The sequence below is a fragment of the Balaenoptera ricei genome, chromosome 14 (assembly GCF_028023285.1).
Source record: "Balaenoptera ricei isolate mBalRic1 chromosome 14, mBalRic1.hap2, whole genome shotgun sequence".
In the NCBI taxonomy this organism is placed as follows: domain Eukaryota; kingdom Metazoa; phylum Chordata; class Mammalia; order Artiodactyla; family Balaenopteridae; genus Balaenoptera; species Balaenoptera ricei.
Genome location: NC_082652.1, coordinates 67,192,183 through 67,215,088, shown reverse-complemented (window position 1 = coordinate 67,215,088; position 22,906 = coordinate 67,192,183). Strand labels below are relative to the sequence as shown.

The following is a 22,906-nucleotide window of genomic DNA, read 5'->3' as shown; positions in this document are numbered from 1 at the left end:
CTTTTGTAATATAGGAAGATTGTACTGCTTTAACTACCTTAAAGATTTTAGTACCTTAAACTATCTTAAAGATTGTATTATATTTTCATTTCCATTCAGTTCAAAATAATTTCTGATTATTTTAATGTTATCTTTGTCTCATGGGTTGTTTTGTTTAGTTTCCAGGTATTTTTCTGAAGACATTTCAAATTTAATTTCATTTTGATCATAGAACATAATTTGTATGCTGAGTTATTTTAAATTTATTGAGACTTCTTCTGTGTCCCTATTTCTACTTCCTTTCCCCACCACTGTAATCCTTTTTTCTTGATAGTAAGCTTATAAATGATTTTTCGTACAAGAATTTTTATGTTTGGTTTATGTGTTATGTTGAGGGTTTTCTTTTTTTTTTTTTGGCTGCGTTGGGTCTTCGTTGTGGCATGTGGGATCTTTTTTTTTTTTTGCAGCACACAGGCTCTTTGTTGCAGTGCATGGGCTTCTCTCTAGTTGTGGAGTGCACGCTTTCTCTCTCTAGTTGTGGTGCGCAGGCTCCAGGGTACATGGGCTCTGTAGTTGGAGGCATGTGGGCTCTCTTGTTGAGGTGTGCAATCTCAGTAGTTGTGGTGCACAGGCCTAGTTGCCCCACAGCATGTGGGATCTTAGCTCCCCAACCAGGGATGGAACCCGCGTCCCCCACACTGGAAGGCAGACTTACCACCACTGGACCACCAGGGAAGTCCCTGAGGGTGGTTTCTTTACTGCCAATCCCAGCAAGAAGGCTCCAGGTGTCTCTTTCTGTTTAATCACTGATTTTTAATATGATATTCAGTAAGTCACTTAACTCTTTTGTTGCCAGTTAAACAGCTAAAGCCTAGGGCCAAGACAAACAAAAAGCATTACTTTTGTCTCCAAGGTAAAATGTGTTACTTTATTTCACCTTTGAACAGAGCCATTTGATTACATTTCTGTACTTCTTACTTGGTTTATAGGCTTTTTATGGAAATTCTCAATGACTGTTCTGATGTGGATGAGATCAAATTCCAAGAAGATGGTTCTTGGTGTCCAATGAGACCGAAGAAAGAAGCTATGAAAGTATCCAGCCAACCATGTACAAAAATAGAAAGTATGTGCAGAACGGCAGCAGAGAGCAAAGCGATGAGACTTGTGTGTTGTTATCGTTAGCGTTAACTTTGGCCATGAGAGCTACCATTTGGGGCTCAGTTTGCTCACTTTATCTTTTGATCATCTATTACATATGCAATTTCTCCCAAATGATTTTTATTCTTAAGAAGTGCACTGAAGTTTATACCACATTATAATCAGTTTTTTCATAGTGTATTTTTCATATATAAAGTAAATAAAACAATCACCTAAATCATTTTATTATTTTTTTATTGAAGTATAGTTGCTCTACAATATTCTAGAAGTTATACGTGTACAATGTAGTGACTCACAATTTTTAAAGGTTATACTCCATTTATAGTTATTATAAAATATTGGCCATATTCCCCGTGTTGTACAACACATCCCTGTAGCTTATCCTGTAGCTAATAGTTTGTACCTCCTGCTTCCCCACCCCTGTAATAATGCCCCTCCCCTCTTCCCTCTCCCCACTTGTCACCACTAGTTTGTTCTCTGTATCTCCTGTGTATTCTCCAGGATGTGCTGCACTAGTTTGTTCTCTGTGAGTCTGCTTCTTTTTTGTTATATTCATTAGTTTGTTATATTTTTAAGATTCCACATATAAGTCATATCATATAGTATTTGTCTTCTCTGTCTGACTTATTTCACTTAGCATAATGCTCTCCAAGTCCATTCATGTAGCTGCAAATGGCAAAATTTTGTTCTTTTTTATGGCTGAGTAATATTCCATTGTATATATTAATACATATATATATATACCACATCGTCTTTATCCATTCATCTGTTGACACTTAGGTTGTTTCCATGTCTTGGCAGTTGTAAATAATGCTGCTGTGAACATTGGGGGTGCACGTATCTTTTCGAATTAATGTTTTTGGTTTTCTTTGGATATATACCCAGGAGTGGAATTGCTGGGTCATATATGGTAGTTAATTTTTAATGTTTTAAGAAACTGCCATATTGTTTTCCACTGTGGCTGCACCAATTTACATTCCTACCAGCAGTGCACAAGAGTTCCCTTTTTTCCACATCCTCTCCAACATTTGTTACTTGTGTTCTTTAAAATCATTTTAATATATGGTGCTTGTTACAACATGAAAAATTATAAATGACATTTCTATGGACACTTTTTCAGAACTTTTCATTTTTAAAATTTTTTTAAAATTTTAATTTATTTATTTATTTTGCCACACTGTGCAGCATGCGGGATCTTAGTTCCCTGACCAGGGATTGAACCCATGTCCCCTGCATTGGGAGCACGGAGTCTTAACCACTGGACTGCCAGGGAGGTCTCTCAGAATTATTTTTAGAGTACCTGTTGGAGGAACCCCAGGTGGAGGTGTGGTTAGAGAGGCTGTATCATCCATTAATGGAGGGTGGGGGAAGATGGTCATAGGTTAGTTGGTAAAGAAGTGAACTAATTGTTTCCATTGCCTTGTGGGAAGAAATTTGACTATTGCCTTGGTTACCTAGGAATTATACTCAACCTTCAACTCCCTGTGCTGTCTACACTGAGTGGGGAAAATAAAGGCTGTCTGAGAAATTAAAACCGATAGGTGAACTTAGTTTCTTTTTATCTGACATAGTCCACTCACTGCATTTGAGTTTTGTGCTGACTATATTTAACATTCTAATAATGTAATGAATAATAGGTGTTCAGAGTTAGACGAGAGGAAAAAGTAAAGGATTTATGTCAATATTAATCATTCTCCTGTGATTGTTACTGAACCTATGGGTGGAATGATAAGGGTTTTCCTCATCCTTGAGAAAAGTAGTGATTTAGTTAATTAATTGCTGCTGCTTTTCCATTATCAAGTAGCATGCATTTTCTACTAAATAGATTGTAGTAGAATGGTGAGTCAACTCACCACTCTTTGAAATGGTGAGTTAACATATCATGTGAGACTGTTGTAGTGGGCAGAAAGGAGAACCTAAGTAGATAGCTGGTAAGAAAAACTTTAAATGTCTGAGTAACTTAAGTGAGATGTTTGGGGTTTTTTCCACTTATCAAGGTGAAAATTTTATCAAGTTCTTGCTTATGGTGTAGAGCTTATATATTCTTTGATATGAGCACCACTGCTTTGCTAGATTGGAAGTATGATTCTGACTTAACCCTACCACATGTCTGTGAGAATACACAGCCAGTAAAGCTACATACTCTTGTCCATGGCCAGAGACCAGCCCCTTAACTCTGGATGTCTGTCTGTAACATGAGTGCTCAACCTAGGGAGACAGCGTGAGGAGCAGGATCTGTGCAAATCTGTCGGCATTACTGGGGAGATAACGCGGAGTGTGCCATCTGAAAGAGGCTTTCCATCTTCTCACAAGGCATAGCGCTCACCCTGTCTCCCTAGGTAAGCAGTCATTTTATAGACAGATGACTGGAATTAGAGTTGGTCTCTGTCTGTGGGACAGAGTATGGTCTTTATTGGCTGTGTATTCTCCAGGATGTGCTGCACAGTTAAAACTCTTATGGTTAGAGCTCGTGTTACACCTTTGACTTTTTTTTCACCTCTGTTCCCTACTTGCAGCTGCAGGTGTCCTCAGTAAGCCTTGTTCAGTGACTGTAGCCAGTGAGGCGAGCAAGAAGAAAGTGGATGTCATTGACCTAACAATAGAAAGCTCTTCTGATGAAGAGGAAAACCCTCCTGCCAAAAGGAAATGCATCTTTATGTCAGAAACACAAAGCAGCCCAACCAAAGGGTTTGTTAATTTATAGTTCACTATTGTTTATTACACTTGGAACTAACTGTTCTTGGGATAAGTTTGTAAATGTCTCTTTGAGAGTTGCATAACCATATAGGGCTATTTTAATTTGCCTTTTGTTCAGTTGAAATATTTTCAAGTGAGCATGTTGTTTATAGGAAAGCAAATTTTGATGAAGAATATATTCCCATCTTTGGGAAGTAAGAGTTGAAATCTTCTCATGTCTAAATATTTATTTCATATTTGATACTTTTTGTTGTTTTCTTGAATCTATTTGGAAGGAGTAAATTTGGCATCACAGACCAACATGAGGAAGCCGAGTGTGTGGAATTAGGAATCTGACAAGTGTGGGTTCCAATTTTGACACCATTGCTTACTCATTCTGTGATCTTAGATGAAATATTTAACTTGTTTGAGCCTCCTTTTCCTGTTCTGTAAGATGGGGTTAAATAATGCCTACCTCATAAGATTAAATTCAGGTTTCAATAAGATAATGAAAGAGCTCAGCCTCAGTGTCAGCCACATGGTCATTGTCTCAGTAAAAAACTGATTGCCTTCCCTTCTCACTCTCTCCAGGGCTAAATATGGGCTAGTAAATGCAGTCTAGCATTTATTTATGAGTCATCTGGCAGAAGCTGTTGCTGACATATAGTGAGTGACAGGTTTGAGTATTTAGCAATAGGTGCTTCTTAGAGATTTTGGAACCTGCAGGAAAGTAGCAGCGGGTTCTCTTGACATCCATGAGCATATTGTTTCAAACTTGGGTATGCCAGCCTTATCTTTTGGCCTCTCATAGCACTTCTTTTCTCTAATAGCTTTATTGGGATATAATTTATATACCATAAAATTCTCCCATCTTAAGTATTCAATTGCACAGTTCAGTGATTTTAGTAAATTCATAGAGTTGTATAGTCATCATCACAATTCAGTTGTAGAATATACTCAACAGCCAGTAAACGTCTGTCATGTTCTTTTGCAGTTAATCCTGATGCACACCCCAAATCTAGGCAACCATTGATCTTCTTTTTATCTCTATAAATTTGCCTTTTCTAGACATTTTATACAAGTGGAGTTATATTCTCGGTGCACTTTTGAAACATTCTTTTTTTATAGTTACTTTTGAAACCAGGAGAATTAAACTTTTTGTGCTGCCTTCTTCACTGTTAAAATGCTTATATTTCCAGATGTGATTTACACATCACAGTAAGGGTGTTCTTTGTTTGTTTGTTTTTTTAGTGGAACAGAAAACGAAATAAGTATTTCAAGTGGGATGTTTTTGGGGGGATGCTGATCATTTATTGTTCCTTTCAGACAATTTGCTTGGCATTTCTAGAATTTAAATAATAAAAAATGAAAATGTAATTTTGAAATGTTTACTGAAGTGGAGAACCATGGGAATGAATACTTAGATGTGGTATTTCCAGATTTTACTCTCTAATGAAACCCTTTAGAATATGTTGGAAAAACATACGTTGCACAGTATTATAGTTAGATGGGTTCCTGGCAGGTTGAAGGGTTGTGCGTAGTGATATGGACTCATGAGTTACTGTGATCGTAGAGGGTGTCTCTGGTGGCTCGCCATAAGGGTCTACCATCTATGTGTCCTTTAGCACATTTTTACCAATACTTGAGGACTCAGAACTGGAGGAGTGGCATGTACATTGGGTGACAATCTGAAATGAAATGACAATCTGAAATGACTTGAACATCAGGAATCAGGGCAGTTCACACCTACCGTAGAGATAGATGTAAGTCTCCTCATGGAAGTTAAAAAGAAAATAAAAACTAACATTGTGAGTATAAGGTAGAAATTTTTGACTAAACCAGCAATACATGAAAATTTTGGTTTAAAATGTCTGTAAATTGCAGCTTCCCAGCTCATTCCACAAAGTTGACATAACTCTTAATAACCAAACTAGACTTACGCATTAACAGCCAGAAGAGAAGAACCCATTATGAAACAGGCTCACATTAGGAAGTTCAGTGAAAATTCTGAATTCAGTCTTAGTAAATTATTTAATAATATATTAAAATGGCATCCATTACCACCAAGTAGGGTTTATCTAAGAATGCTTTACTATTAGGAAATACATTGATAAAATGGATCTTGTCATAGGACAAGTCAGCCCTCTATATCCATGGATTCAGGCAACCATGGATCATCACAAATACTTGGGGAAAAGTTTTTTTTAAGTTCCAAAAAGCAAAATTTGCTCTTTGCTGCAAGCAACTATTTACATAGCATTTACATTGTATTAGGTATTATAAGGTAATCTAGAGATGATTTAAAGTATATGGGAGGATATGCAAGTACTATACCATTTTATATAAGGGATTTGAGCATCCATGAGTTTTGGTATCTGTGGGGGGTGGGAGAGTCCTTGGAACCAATTCCCTGTAGATACCAAGGGATGACTGTATATAGTCATTTTAATAGATGGTGGCATTCCATAAATTAATGGCCATTCCTGATAGAAACTCTCTGAAATGTCAGAATTCACTTAATGGTTTGAAGGGTTCACCACTTGAGCTGATTTGTTCTTAGACTGCATTAATAAACGAAGCAGTGTCCAAGATACATACGCGTGCCAGTTTTGTTCCATTTTAGGCTAGAAAACTTTCACTTAGACCATTTTAGTCAGGGCTGTCATCAAGAAGGGTATTAATGAGAGCAGCCAGAGGAGGGAAACAGGATGGTGAATAGTGGAAACATAGCCTGATGGATGAATGGGTCTAAGGATTGAAGCTGTTAAGCCAGGAGAAGAGAATATGTTATAGTTATCTTGTAGTTCTTGAACGGGAGTCATTGATGAACTGGGTTGAGTTTATTCTGTGTTATAACATTTGGCAGATCTAAGTCCAATGGAGGAAAGATACATGGAAAAACTTCCCGTTGGAGTTTTCTGAACACTAAGAAAGTTGATGTTTTGTGCTAAAATCACATTTTCTGTGTTAAGGAAGACTGGATGCCACCTGTCCAGGTGTCACAGTGGAGACTCATGCTATGGTTATATCACCTCTGTAATCCCTTGCAACTCTTACATTTTTTTTTCCTGGGTTTTGTTCCTGGTCGTTCTGTTCATATCCTCTCTTTTGTGTCAGCATCTAGAAATTTTCTCTGAGGTGTAAGTTTATCATAGGACTTCCTGGTCAATGATAGTAAGCAAATGGGAAATAGAGGAAAAACAGGAAAACTTACTTTAAGTTACAGTCTAAAATTCAGGTGAGCAGTTATTTTTTAAGAGGTATTGTTTTTGAAAAAAATTATTCTTATAAACAATTTTTCAAAGCGTCAAGAAATAAAAAGCATTCTGTTAACACTTTGATGGTAATTCTTCTAACCTCTTTCCCTGCATAGCCTGTCAGAAGAAATTGGCACCTTAATCTAAGACTTTTAGAAAACCTCTGCGATTTTTCTAAATTAAAAGATAATTTTAAATATTATGTCCCTACCCCATGCCTGGGAAATTGAATGACTGCTTTGTCATTAATGCGGAGGTATTCTAAAGACAGGAAACAAAGATTAGAAATAGATTAAGAATCATTAGCAAAATTGAATCTTTTAAAATATTTTTATGATCATAAAGTGGGAGCACCCAGTGAATTTCAGGTTTATGGATAAAAATTCAAGTTATTGAATTTTCAGACATGTGAGTTGGGGCCAAGTATGATGAATTCAGTGATCTAGTACACAGTCTAGAATACTAATATTTGCTGTCTAGCAACATGCCAGCAGTTTACCTTTGTGCTGTAATATTATGGATACAGCTATAAAAATTTATATATGTGCACATACATATTGTACACATAAAGCCTGTGTGTGTATTTGCCTATCCTGTGAGGAGGGAGTAACAAATATTAAAAGTTTTAAAAAATGTTTTTATGATTTTATAGCATCACATACCCACAGTTCCACCAGACACAGCCATTTACATTTCTCCATGGTTCCTGTTATTCCGTATCTATAAATACATCTTTTTTTGCATAGGCATTAGAACCATTTACCTTTCTGAATGTGGTCTTTGTGAAGATTCTGATTAAAACAAAAATCTTTCTACCAGTAGGTAATTTGATAATCCTAACAAACGACGAATTTCTCCCATTCTATATAAAGTTGAATTTGTATTAATGGTTACAAGGTTCAGGTAATAGGAATTAACCTACACTAAATAGTTTGATGTTTGCTGAGATTTTAGATGTTGATTTAATAATTTGTACTGTCAGTGGATTGTGACATTTTCATGTGTTGTGACAGCATTTTGTATTGGAGAAACAAGGAATAGTTATTTAATCACTCAAAGTTTCATGTTATGAGAACAGAAGATATGCAGTGGTTAAGAGTTACTGTGGTGACATGTGCATTGGGACATTGACCTTACTCATCTACAGATGGAAATAAAGGGGCCAGGGTAGGAAAATGAGTTTTATTGTTGTTTTCTATAAATCTGATCCAGGTTGAAAGGTCAGTTCAGGATCAGGACAAAAGACAATCTCCAGTGTGAGATATCAAAAGAAGAGAAGAGGGAGCAAGAGAAAGGCAGCCATTGTCTTTTTCTTGTAAACTTGAAATTTTTCTTTTCGTTTCTTTCAGTGTCAGAGAAAAAGTGACAGATTAAATGTACCTTTAAGTAGGAACTTTTTAAAATAAATGAAATCATATGTATGTGTGTATATTGTATATGTGTATATATATATGCACACACATACATATATATGTATATACACACACACACGCACATATATATATATAGGTCTTCTTCAAAAGCTTGCATCTTAAAAAATATGTATATGATTAAGATATATTAATACTGTGAAACAACCAGAATAATCAGAGCCACTTTTTAAACCCCCTCCTTAGTACTAACATATACCAGTGTCTCCATTCATTCATTCATTCATTCATGGCTGTGTTGGGTGTTGGTTGCTGCACGCAGGCTTTCTCTAGTTGCGGTGAGCGGGGGCTACTCTTCGTTGTGGTGCGAGGGCTTCTCACTGTGGTGGCTTCTCTTGTTGCGGAGCATGGGCTCTAGGCACGCGGGCTTCAGTAGTTGTGTCTCGCGGGCTCTAGAGTGCAGGCTGAGTAGTTGTGGTGCATGAGCTTAGCTGCTCCGCAGCATGTGGGATCTTCCCGGACCAGGGCTCGAACCCGTGTCCTCTGCATTGGCAGGCGGATTCTTAACCACTGCGCCACCAGGGAAGTCCCTGTCTTTTTCCTTCTTATCCCCATACCCCATCCCACAATTTCTGGTACACATTCCTGTGTGGGAGGTAGGATCATTTGTAATTTGAAAACACTTTTGGTGATTTTCTGTTCTACTTTCATCATTGTAGAGGACCAGTGTCTTCAAACCTCCAGAAAAAGATGTGCTTTAATATAACATACGTACTTGAGTTCATCTCAGGTTTTCTCTTTCCCCCTCTGGAGTCTACCTTTGTGGTTTTAGGTTGACAGGTAACACTGGAGGCCAAGAAACCTTCCGATTCTAACCGAGGCAGGTTGCTCTTTTTGTCCATCTTCATCTACATCTGGAAAATGTGTTGTGAAATACGAGGCTTATGTTACCGTCTCAAGCATGTTATATTTCCTTTGCCTCCCAAATGGATCAGTTTAAGATTCCTGAACTCTGACCTATGTTATTTATTTGCTTCTCTGAGACTAGCAGTTGCCAGCACAGCCATGTGTGTCCTCTCAAGAGGACTTCATTTTCCTCCTTTCCAACAACATCTGTATTTTTGACAAATAGTACAGAATAACAGCTAGACAAGAGCCTCATGTTATAATGCAAACTGGTTTTAGAGGGACTCCAGTGTCTAAATAGGTGGTGATTATTTAAGTGGTTTGAGATTTTTAATTGAGGTTATGAAATAGTTTTGTCAGTTGTTTAGAGTATGAAGAATGTCATGCAAATATGTCATCATTTCTTATTACTAGTATTTAATAATCTGAGCAATAACAGGAAGTTTCAACCAAGGGAAAGGACATCTAGAGGTCCTACTTGTCATCTCAGTCTAACTTTGATGGTTGTACTCTTTCTGTCAGTTGTGCTTCATCTTTGTAGTGGTCCCTTCCAGCTGCAGAGCTCTGTGCCTCTCTCATTAAGCTCACAGTAATTTACTGGCAGCGCTTTGGAATGCTGACCTTAATGTCCTAATGTCCCTGTGTCCCTGTCCCCCACCCTCCTTTTTTTTTTTTTAGTTTAGTAGAGTTTTATTTTTCAAAATGTACAGTGGTGGGACCTGTTTATGCATCTTTACTGGCAGCTGGGGCATCTCCACCTTTGGTGTTTCTGGTATAAATTATTTGAACTCTGTGCTTTGAAACCGGTTTAATGGGTCCTTTACTAAGCAGCTCCTGAAGGTCTGCCCTGGCCAGGGAACTGTGAATCTTCAGTCTCTCAGAGACAACAGCTGGGGTTTTAAGCTTATAGTCAGGAACTTCCTTACAGAGTTTGTCTTATGTGGCTTTGTCAAACAAGACTAGGTTATTGAGCTTGTCCCACGTTTTGCCTTTGGTCTTTGTCTTTCTTGGCTAACTTTCCGACATGTATCTTTTTCTTGTCATCCTTGTGTGGCATCGCAGAGCTCGGAGAGCAGGTGCTACCACTGCAGCCTCACTAAGGTGCTGGACAAAAAGATGGCCACCATCAGCCAGAGGGTCCGTAACATTGCTTAGTTTCTTGTATATATTCAAGGTGTTTTCTTGAGAACTTCTAATTGTTTACCCTGGACTAAGATAAAATGAAGGTTAAGTAGGAAGAATGCAAAATCATCTCTCTTTTTTCCTGAACTTTTTCAAAAATATGTTTAACTATACTGCTTCTTAAAATTATAAAGTTATTATTATTATATATATAGTGTGTATACATACATGTATAAATACCAGTAATAAAGTGTATCTTAAGTGTATTTAATTTGTGTTTTTCGTAGCATGAACAGCGAATTTCAAAGTCATAAGCCCTCTTGGAAGAGTAGATGGTATCATGGTAGCCAGTGTTTTTATTTCTGGATATTATGTCTTAAATCCTGAGTAGTTGTCTTATTCTGATTTCTGATTGCTGCCTGTTGTCATCAGGCTGGCTGGCTTTAGGACTGGCTATCTTTGCTCGGGTGATTCCCAGATAAGATCGCTAATAATTAATACAATTCCCTTTAGAATGGAAGAAATCATGCTTGAGCTATAGTAAGTATAAGCTTCACTCATAAAGGTACCCTAATTTTAATCAAATCTTAGGAGTCTTCTATTTTATTTCTAAATTTCTTTATATATAAAATTACTAATATTCACATACATGCTACACATACATTAATAAAATCATTATGTAGAGTATATTCCTGTTTGTGGATCAAAGTTTTATGTATTGCTCCAGCACTGTCCATTATGTTTTAATGCCACCTTGCTCTTATGTCACAGCTGCTGTTGAGAGCCAACATATGTTCATGTTAAAGTGAAGACTGTTATGAAAGAGGAGAGTGAGTGGAGTACTGTGTAGTGAGTAGCTGCCATATAGTTGTTTGGAAACTTAGTGAACTTACGACTGACAATGCCCAGTGGTACAGCCCTTCTCTCCTGTGAACTAACAGCCAGATTGTTTGTAATTTCCCATGCTATTTAAAACAGGGTTCTCATGTATCAGCCATCTTCTGTAAGGGTGCCCAGTGTGACTTCGGTTGATCCTGCTGCTATTCCGCCTTCATTAACAGACTACTCAGTACCATTCCACCACACGCCAATATCAAGCATGTCATCAGATTTGCCAGGTATGTGAAGAGTTGTTTTGTTTTTTTATCAAGTTTTACCATTTATTTTTTATCTTAATCTGTGGAGCAAATATAATTTAAATATCTTAAATAGAAATGCTAAGGAAATTGCTAAGGAAAGGCTTCCTGTAAAAGTAGTATCTGTTTTAAATATATCACATTCAGTTCCTATCCTTTTAACTACAGAGCAATCTGTAGATTTTGATGAGAGGAAATACAGTAGGAAAATTTTACAGAATTTATTCTTCCTCATAGAGAATTTGTACTCGGAGACTCTTTCTTGGTTTATCATGGAAGCTTCACAGGTTAGGGAGGATGTTTTCTCATACTTTTTTCAGTAGCCCATCACTTCTTGGTATCCCATCACAACTTCAGAATATACTGGTGTACTGTGAGGTCAGTGTTGCCTACCAACTTTACCCTGTAAAAATAGGATCTACCTGCTGTTTCCCTAGAACTCTGCTTAATATTGAGGGATATCTTTTATATGTATGTTAACAGTTAAAAGCTTCAAGGCTGCTTGAATTACCTTAGTACCAAGATGTATGCAACCAAGACCATATTACAAAATTAAAGCTTTTTCCTCCCTCCCTCTTTTTCCCTCCCTACATAGCCATTGTTTTTGCAGACATTTTTTGGTCGATCAAATTTGAGCAAGTTAGTACCAGTGACTCTTAAATTCATGACTTCCCTTCTCTCTGAAGGGCCCTTTTAGTGGAATACAGTCACCTCTTCCTGTTATTAATTTTCTGGATTTAGGAAATTAATTTTGACCTACGATTTATTCTTCTTGCCCCTCTTAGTAAGGTCTTTATTTTAAGCACAGTGTATATTCTATTGGGCAAAGTTTGTGTTGTTGAAAAAGTTGATAGTGTGTACTCTGCCCCAGTGTAATTTTGTCACTTGAAATTTGTTCAGCATTTATTCAGTTTGAATAAAATTTAATGGAAAAGAGTAGACTAAAAATAGTATCCATCAAAAAAAATGTTAAGTACCTTTTGCTTCTTAAGTGTGTTTACTCCACATGTACTTTGGGAATTGGTATTTTAAAAAATTGTTTGTAAACCCAGCTAGCACCAGTTATAGAGTATTTGTTGATACAAAGCTTGATGCTGAGTTATAGGTGAGGTTTCATGGTCCTAAGAAAGATGGAAAGTCAGAGAGTCTTAATTCCTTACTGCCATGTTTTGCTTTAACTGTGGCTAGTTTCAAATGAAGTTGAAGAGTGTCCACATGTCATCTTAGTATGTGTTACAAACAAGCATTCCAGAAGGATTTGTTTCCTAAAGATCTTGAATTAAAAATCCTGAAAAAAGATAATGAACGTTCTCTGTTTTTACTAAGTGACTCTGGCCATTTAGCAATAGAACAGGTACATTGTACAAATCACTTGCCCTGTTAGTTTTTGAATTATGTGAGTTTGGATGAATTTTTAATTTCAGGGAATTTATATTATTTCAAAATTTGGGCATAAAGTCAGCCTATTTACTTTATAAAATGTACAGATTTGAGAAAAACAGTAAAATATGTTAACTGTGTATTTCATAAAATGCATTTCAAGCTGACATTAAGGAACTAAGACTAATATCCAGGGCCGATATTTAGACAATATAAGCCAATATAGTGATACTGATTATTAAAATGTTGAAAGGCTTTCTTATCAGTTGATAAACAGAATAGAATAGGAACTGTTGTACTTTAGAAGAGTTACCAGTTTACCATCATCTATGAATTATGTAGCAGTTACTACATCTAAATAGTTTAGTTTTTACTTTGGTTTTACTGTTAATATGCTCTTTTGTAATTAGTAATTACTTTGGGGATTTTTTGTGCATAATTTTTATGTAATTAGTACTGTACAGTTTTGATATTTATAAGTTTAATAATTTATAATAAAATATTAAATAGAACACCAAGAATAGAGAGATGACAAACTTTTAATACATTTCTTAACATTCCTTTTAAACGTCATAAACATGAATCTTCTGAATCTGCAGGAGAACAAAGAAGAAATGATATTAATAATGAACTGCAGCTTGGAGCATCTTCTGATACTGTGCAACAGTGAATGCAAAATAAAACATAATTTGTATTTATGGAATGGAAAACAGCTTGATTATTTCATGAAAAAATATGACTGCCTTATTATTGCTAGTGCCATATTTGTCAGGTGGGAATAGTGCTCAAAAGTTGTATCATTAAAATTTGAAAGTGCTAAACATTTACATATTTAATCATTTAGGAGTTATGTTTTGTTAAAGTTCATGGCTCAAGTAAGGAGAATGTGTTGTTATTAATAAGACATACAGAGTCAGTTTCACATGAAGAAGCATTTAAAATCTAAAACAACAATTTTATCAGTATTGACAAACGCATTTAGAATGTACCATCAGAATTTTTAACACTACCTGCTTTTTAGTTAAAGATAATTGAGCATTTTCAACGTGTGAAATACTTAGGAGGGCCTAAAAATACAACATATCCGTACAACATATCATTGCAGTTCAAACTTATGGTGAAATAAGAAAACAGCATTTTACTAAACTTACAAAATAAGGCAATAACGTTTAATCACTGTTCATGAAACTTCATCTATTTCATGTAAGTTTTAATAGTCTGTACTTACAAAGTAGAATTGCAAGACATTGTTGATAATCATTTTTTAATAGGAATAACATCTGAAATACTATATCGAACTTCAGTGTTACTATTTGAGAAGAATGGTTTCAGTGAGAAATATTTACATTAAAAACATTATTGAATTTTGTGTAGACAGCATCTGTATAATGCTAGGGAGACAATGGGTTTCAACCAAAATTTCAGAAAAATTTCTAGACATTTTATTATGGCATTGTATAAATTACCATATTCAATTATCCCTGGATAAGGTATCAAAAGATATAGATCAAACAAATCTCTTAAAATGTTTTATCAATAGACTATATATCTACGAGCACACATGAAATAATCATCAAAGAGAATTGCAGTACATCTGAAGAGATGGGAATTGAAATAATGAAAATACGGAGACACATAGCACCTCGATGGGCAGTCTCCAGTGCTAGAACTGCAAAAACAGCTTGAAAATTATATCAAGCCTGTGTATTTATTTAAACTGAAGTTATGAAATGGGAATAAACATTTAGAAAAGGAGCATTTTGAGTGATTTGGCTTCAATACACAATATTCCAACAGAAATAGCAATACTTTCTGTAGCTTTATAAAGGAATTTCGTTATTCAAATGGACTGAGTGATTCAACAAACATTAAAAGTGAATATTTGAAATTAAGCTTTTAAAAGCAGAAGTTATTATATAAATAATGTTATATACCATTTGAAGCAAAACAAAATTAATAAAATTAAGCCAATTAAATGATATGCAAATAAACTCTTTGTGACGTAGTCCATAATAGAAATGTTGAATGTATAAAACTCTCAGAAGGTATTATAAGGGCTAGACAAATTTTGAATTACTGTTCAGCTGAAGCAGAGAGAGGATGTACTGGACAGTATCATTAGTGTGAAGAGAAACTCTTTGCTTATTGAGATATGTCACCTACTTAGTATCAATTTAATGGGAAACTCCTTGGAAAAGTTTGTTGTGATTCCAGTGTCTGCTCAAACCTTGCTGTATCATATAGCTAGTGATAGGCATATGAAATGAAAAATATCAGCAGTTTTCAAAAATGCTTTAGAAATTAAATGACTTCTTTCAAATGATTGGTGCTACAGCTTGTATTACCCGAAAAGTATTTTTATCATACCCTTATTTAGAGATTATAAGGGAATAAATATACTTTAACATTTTGATTTATAAATTATTCATACTGGTTATTAAATATTTTAAATATCATTTCCCACTAATATTCTCTCTTTAGAGTAACAGTCTAGTATTAGAGTACACTCTGTATGATTATTATACTTGAGGTGACATTGAATACCAGCATATAAAAATTCATAGAGTGAATAGAAATTGGCCTCTCTTAGTAACCTACACCTAGTATGTGATTTTTTTTTTTTAATGTTTTGAAATTTAGTCTAACAGAGGTCTATGGGGACTGACCTTGAAGTTTATTGCTAGATTTTTCAGACCTGAAATTTTTTATTATTTATTGTTATAACTTTAATATTTCAAAATGGTATTACTGGGCAACCTTTTACCACATTTCTATTTCTAAAGCATAATTGGAGAATCCCAAAGCTTTGGTTTAGAAAACTGCATTAGCTTATAACCCAGCACACCTTGGTAAGATTTAGCTTGTTAGTGAGCAGCAGTTAGCAAGTGCTTGCTTTGTGCAGCACGTTGAACTGTGTACTACTACTCTTGTTGTGGGAACAGGGGAACAGAGAGCTGTCCATGAAATAGACATTTATCTGTCTAAGAAGTGATATTTTAGATGAAGCTCAGTGTGGTGTATTTCTAAAAAAATAAATGTGAAGTATCTTAAGAGTCTTAAGTATGTTTTTTTAATGGTCCGAATCCAGATCATCATCTTTTCATTTTATTGCCTCTCATTCTGCTAAGTGATAAAGGGGGAAAGTTTGCTTTGACTAGTCCTATTTATCTGAAAAATTTTGGACTGCCCCCTTTAAGTCTCTGGGAGGCAGTTTTTCTAGTTGTTTTGTTAGGAAATATGTTCATTTTTGGGTTTTATCCACATAAATATCCTGAAATATCCTGATCGTGGTATAGACCTTCCCTATGGCAGAATGGTAAGACCTTAACCCAAATGTTTTATGACTTAAGGTAAATAAAAAATGATTTAGGGAAATAATTCTTGTCTCCAACATATGAGACAACTATTAACAGAACATTTTTGTTTTAGGTTTGGATTTTCTTTCCCTTATTCCAGTTGATCCCCAGGTATGTATCCTGAATTTAAGCAACTAATTTGTATTTGATTGTTGGTTGTGTCATACTAACTAAAAATGACCAGTTGCATAAAATCAGGACAGTCAACTCTCAGTTACTTAAATTGATGGAAAGGAAGTACTATATAAATATTTCACAATTTTACTTGGAGGGATGAAGTTGCTAGTTCTCAGTTTATGATATTTTGGCCTTTAATACTGGAATTTTAAATTATATTTTATTTCGTTTAATATAATCAGTTGGCATTTCTTACGAGCATTTGAGTGATTAAAATGAGGGGAAGCAGTGCTAGATGACTGGAAGTTAAAACCTTATAGAGATAAGTTGTAAAACACTTGCTCTATACATAGAAAATAGCTGAAGCTGATTAAACAGACTGAATCATTAGCTTGATTCTTCCTTGTCTTTAAAGGCAACCAGATTCAGACTTTGGAGATTCCCTAATCTAAACTTGCTATAAACCAGTCATTCCTGTTTTCTTTGTCAGAGATAAGAAACTCTAGTATCCCAGCATCCCAACATGAAGACCTTGCAATGAGCGTGGACTCCACTGATAAGGCTTATTATAGCAGAGGCAGAGCAGAGGAGGAAAAGGCATGGGAAAAGCTGAAGGGAAAAGCAAAACAGAGAAAGAGACTTTGAGAGAAGTGTTGAGAGTAGGGAGGGATAGAGGACGAACCATGATCCACTGCTTCGTAGGCTGCTCAGAATCAGCTAACCACAGGTCTTGTATCAGCTTCCTGGTTCAGTACTCTGTATTTGATCACATAAACAGCACTGGAAATTTGGGCCCAAGGTAACAGGCACAGAATGAGGAGTTTCTTCTCACCCTGAGTTGACTTTGTTACATCAGTAGATTCTATAGCAAAATATCTATCTGTTTTTTTAGGAAATAGATTCTTCAGGCTTAAAGTATTACTGTTTTTAATGTGAATCATCCTTTTTAAAAAAATGATCTTGGAACCTAGAGGATTTTGATTTTATAGGGCTATTTAGCATGCTTGGTGTCAGGCTAACTTGTTGCTAAGCCAAATAAATGAAGGGTGAGGTTGTGCTTTCAGTTTTCCTTGACTCCTTAGATTTGTTCTACTTTACCTCCACATTGCCCCCTTAATCCCTGTTATCCTTATGCAGATGTGTTCAAATTACACATAAAGGCTACAGAGTTAGATTGGCTGTAACCTGAGTATTGTAAGATTTCAAGATGTAGAGGCTGTTGATAGCAGGACTATAGTATCTAGCATTCATTATACAAATGAAGAAGAGTACCTTTTTACTCCTAGGTGGTCAAAAACTGCCTCAGAGGTAGTAGAAATAAAATGTTAAGTTTCTGGGCTTTTTCCAGATTCTTGGCTCAATTTTAGTGGTAAATTAGAAATTGATTTTAAAGAAGTTTAATACCTGACAATGCAACTCTCTTTAGAGGTTCTTAGAAGCTCTTTAAGAACTCCCCTTGAATGTCTTTGTGCCTGGCATTCGTTTTGTTGATGAACCAAGACAACTGTCCATCCGAAACATAAGTTACTTTTTTAAAAGGCACCCTGGATTTTAGTTGTTGCCCTTCCACTGACTGGCAGCCTTAAACCTGGGGCTGTTGTTCCCATTTTATGATCTTTTTGAAGATCATGTAGCCTAAACAACTTCAGTTTTAAATTTCTGTTCTTAATATCTCTGATGATAGGCTGAATAATATATAGAATTGATAATATTGATCAGATATCCTTACTGATCTTCTTTCATACAGTCAATCTGAACACAGACTTAGGACCTCTCCTCTTGTAATGTATACTGGACCTCGCTTATCTCACTCGTCAGTGCAGTTGTCTCTCACATAAAATATTCTATGGTGATATAAAATAAAGCTTTTAGCTCTTGTCTCTCTCTGTTCCTCCAGGTCAATATTAGAGTACTAAACTCAGGTTGGAATTAGTTTGGGAATCAGCAACTAAGATGTTAAAGAAACCAGAAATTTGAACAGTTGGAAGGGGGTGTCAAGCAAGCATCTCAAAGGAAATTAGATTAGATTAGATTTCCTTTAAGATTTATTCCAAAATTTTGTGAGTACCTGAGATAACTCTTTCTGAGCATCCCGTGGTAGTTAGCTACCAAGTTTCTATATTAGTCTCTATATTAGAATGTATGCTATCTTCTAATTACACAGGTACTGTTACATGTATGTACAAAGGAGTCAGATGCTGCCTTCCCGCTGATCAGTCTTAACATTATTCCTTAAGGGTCTGAGTAATACTAAATTTTGAGAGAGTTATTGAATTAGCATTTTTCTTAACACCATTAAAAACAAGTTTATTAGCCTTTTACAGTGTGTTTTAAATCTGGTATAAATACATTTAGTGAGCAAATTCTTTTTGAGATTAAGTATGAGTCATAATTTTGGGGCCAATATTCAGTATTAAATAACTTCACTTATTGTTGACATTTTTGTACTACTACATATTTGGTCACAAATTCTGTAAGTTTTGAGACAAGCAGGAATATGCTGCACTCACAAAATAATGTAAAATGTTAAATTCATGCCACCTTCCATCCAAAGATATGAAGTTTTGAGAAATTTTTAAGTCCCACTGAGATTTAAATGTGTGGCTATCACTTGTGCATATCTAACAATTTCTAGTCTCTATATTTAAAATCGATGTAGCCTCTTCCTCATCGGCATCATTGTTTGTTTCAAGCAGTACTGTCCTCCTATGTTTTTGGATAGTCTCACCTCACCCTTAACAGCAAGCAGTACGTCTGTCACCACCACCAGCCCCCATGAAAGCAGTACTCATGTTAGTTCATCCAGCAGCAGGAGTGAGACAGGGGTCATAACCAGCAGTGGAAGTAACATTCCTGACATCATCTCATTGGACTAAAGGAGGACTCACTCGATTCTAGGAATCATTCATTAAAACTGCTCTTTCTTGGATCTCTGGTCCGTGGAAGCTATTTTTTTGGTAACAATTACTTTGATATTTATTGAAGTGTCAGATGGACTCTTTTGCCTTCTGAGAGATGAACACAGATGACTGCAGCAAGAACCACATGACATGCGAGGATTTTTCTTATTCATGCTGTACTCTGAGCATCAGATACATTGAGCTGTAACTGCATCTTCTTGAGAGATGGATTTCAATTTCATATGTTACTGGTTGGATTCTACAAATCAGTTAAAATTTTTTTTGTTGTAATAAACAGCAATAAAGTTATGTAAATATTCAAGTAAACTTTTTTCTAATTAAAAGATGTAATCAATGATTCTGAAATGACAAGTTTTGTTTAATCTGATGTGAAGGAAAAATATATGGAAAGAAGTTACGTTTGCCGAATGAGTCCTTTCCATGGAGATTTGTTCTATTTCGTTGAAGTAATGAAGTCTTGATAAGTGGCCAAAGCTTGGGTTCCACTTTTCTTCCTGCAGTTCCACTTTTCTCCCTGATTCCATCAAAGAAAAATGGCCTTTGTGTTAAGCATTTTCCCCTGGTTGTTGTTTACATTTTGGTATTGTGTGCTGATGAATGCAGAGTGAAGTTCTGGGATTTGGCTGTTCTTTATTAGTGATTATGTTGAAGAAACCCTATGCAGAGTCTGCCCTGACGTAATGTGTGTTATTTTGGTAATCGTACATTCTTATTCTAGAGGTTTCTATAAATTGGGGGCTTACCTTCTCAAAAAAAAATTCTCTGCAGCCGTCAGATGAAATGTTTTTAGATTAAGGTGTAGGCTGAAATGTTTGTTAGAATTTTGTTCTCACTGTCTAGAAATATTAAGAGGTTGGAGGCAGTGGAAGAACAGATTTAGGGGCGGTGGGAATAGCAAAGTTTAATTTCTTCCTAAGAACTTCTTTTGCTCATTTATTTTACAGGATAATGTACAGATCTGTGTTGAAACTTTTCAGTTTAGTAACACTGACAAAGAAAATATGTTTTAGATCTCATTTTTCTCATAGCAGTGATTTTCAAACTTAAAGAACAAACAGTAGCAAGGGGATGGGGATGGCATCAGATTTCCCTTTCCTTTTTTTTAAAAGGAAATCTTTCCTGAAGCCACAAAAGACAAAACAGAATTAGAAATGTTTGAATATAAGAAAGGTTTGAAGAGGAGAGGATGGGCCTGAAACCCACTTTGAAAACTACTCTCTTACTGTGTGTTTGGTTTTAAAATCTCTCAGAAAACTGTTTTACCCTTAGAGAAACATTTTTATCCAAATTTTATACTTTGCTTTCATTTGGCTGCAAAATTTTGAGTTCTGAAGGAGTTAATACTTCCCTAATATTTAGCTTTCTCTCCCTAAGCTGTATCTACTTTAAAAATAAACCTGTGTTAAAAATGATTAATCTAACTGATTTCTCAAACTGAAGTGCCCAGATGAAGAGTCCACCAATTTCAGTTAGGATAGGGAACAATCTGGGTTGGTGCAACTCCAGGGAGCTGACTTGTTACTGCTTGGTTTTTCACACCTTCTCAAGTTCTCATGCCCACCCCCCCGTGCTCTTTTTGTACTCATTTAATTTCATGTGATTTTCTACATCATCCCTTCTTTGGCTGCATTATCCCCTTAATGAATTATCCCTTTTGGAGAGTTACAAGCATGGGAGACGAACCTGAATCTTCTTGCAGTAGTTGCATCATAGTTGCCAGTTTTACCTTCTTAGTCCACGTTACAGTCGATTGGTCCAGATACAGAATTTCTTCCTAGTAAAATTTTATGTTGCTGCTCTAAATATGGATGCAAGTTCTGTTAACTCTGTAATCAGATAGAAAAAGTAGCCTGATTTGTGTGGTATAATTTGTTAATAAAGAAATGCTGTATATTTGTTATCACTTTGTTACCCTTTAGATGCTCAGAGACCCTCCCCTCCCCAATTTAACCAACAAAGTTTTATCAGGTAAATGAAAAAAATTAATAGAAATTAGTTTATTTACTTGGTTCTTGTAAATGATACCTCTGTGCTTTTATAGTTGTGCTTTGTTTCCTTTTCACTGTTTTATGTGAACAGTTTTATTGTTCATTTTTGGTGCTTTACACTGAATTACATAAATATTTAATTTATCTCATACAGGTGACTAACATTTTTTAAAATATACTTTTAAGTTTATAATCTTAAAATTGAGACTTTTGCGTATGTATATTTGAAGGTGAGTACTTTTCTTTATGCTTTTGGCCCTGTGACAATAGCATGCTTATTAAGTCATTGTCCTTTTTTTAGAATGGTCACTAAATATTTTTTACTAAGGCTCTGATTTTGTAACAGTTTCTTTTACTAGTCCAGATATCTGCTCAACCAAGTGTAATTCAGTTTCAGAGGAGGTCATCTATAGCTGTTACTTAGATGTCAGCCAACCAGTGATTATGTTTAAGGAAAGGAACTGCAGTTATTAGTCTCTTACAAACACTTAGCCAACCTGTATTTCTATCTTTATTCACATAGAAATGTTAAAGGATTTCCTTGCTTTGGTAACTCGTGGCAATGTAATGGGTGCTGAATGTAGCTTCACGCCTAAGGTCTTCTTACATTCACTGACTTTCTGACCCTTAGGTGAGCCGCTTTAGGATTCTGTTTCCATTTCTGCCCAGAAGGTATAAATTCTTGGCATCTGTCATGGAATAATTACAAAGGCCAAACAAAACAGTAGAATCAGGAAAGCTAGAATGAAAATATCATGATTTGGTGAAAGAGTGTGAGTATAAATAAGGAGATCCATAACTCTTGGTATAAAACAAGTTTCCCTAGGGTAGAAACTTAAAGAATTTGAAGAAAGGTAAGATGTTGGATTTTAGATGAATGATATTCAACAGAGACTATTCTATTCTGACTTTGGATTCTGACCTTTGAACCATTCTGCCTTCAGACGAGTCTTGGACATCCGTCATTTAGTAACCGAGTTGTCTACTTTTCTTCTGCCAAAAAAGTATTTATTGTTACATTTTGTCTTTTTAAGTAAAGTTGAATTTTATAAAGCATTAGTTCTCAGCTTTGTCTTTCATTTCTCTCTAGCCCCCAATGGGTGTAAAAAAAAAAAAATCTCTCCCCCCCCCCCGCCCCCAAGTAAACGCTTTTATTTTCCTAATCTTTTTCATCTTGGAAAATGCAGAGCAGTATGCCATTTAAACTTGGGTCTGACGTTGTATTTTGTGACCCTGGATCTGTGTCTTGTGGGAGCATGGAGTTGTCATTTAGGTTGGTGATTGATGTCTGAACCTGATTCACCATCTTTTCTGCTGCAGTTCTTCACGAATATGGTGAAACTTGTGGAAAGAATTTAATACTTCCTCTGCTTTTTTAAGAATGACTGGTTTGTAAGCCCCCGCTTTTTTGTTGTTAGGAACCACGCTCCAATTCCTAGGAGAAACAGATTAGGCTAAATAAAAATGCCCATTCTTTAATGCTTGCCTGACTCAATAATGGTTTTTTTTCTATTTATGTTTAGTGATACATGCTTATTGC

At 35.6% G+C, this 22,906-nt stretch overlaps 1 protein-coding gene and 1 pseudogene across 7 annotated transcripts in view; one reads left to right on the top strand and one right to left on the bottom strand.

Moving 5' to 3' along the window:
- The window catches only part of PIAS2 (protein inhibitor of activated STAT 2), a 94,505-nt gene extending 72,080 nt beyond the window's left edge, over positions 1-22,425 (top strand). For 3 of the 7 annotated variants that reach the window (XM_059895200.1, XM_059895202.1, XM_059895203.1), the window contains 5 exons: positions 969-1,102; positions 3,654-3,825; positions 11,447-11,586; positions 16,414-16,451; positions 19,151-22,425. In XM_059895200.1, the coding sequence (XP_059751183.1) occupies positions 969-1,102; positions 3,654-3,825; positions 11,447-11,586; positions 16,414-16,451; positions 19,151-19,333 (667 nt within the window). In that variant the 3' untranslated portion in view covers positions 19,334-22,425. Of the gene's footprint in view, positions 1-968; positions 1,103-3,653; positions 3,826-11,446; positions 11,587-13,583; positions 13,683-16,413; positions 16,452-19,150 lie in introns of those variants that run through there. The other 4 variants (XM_059895206.1, XM_059895201.1, XM_059895204.1 and 1 more) reach the window with 4 other exon arrangements.
- LOC132348054 (small ribosomal subunit protein eS25-like) lies at positions 10,070-10,403 on the bottom strand (annotated as a pseudogene).
- Positions 22,426-22,906: the final 481 nt, after the last annotated feature.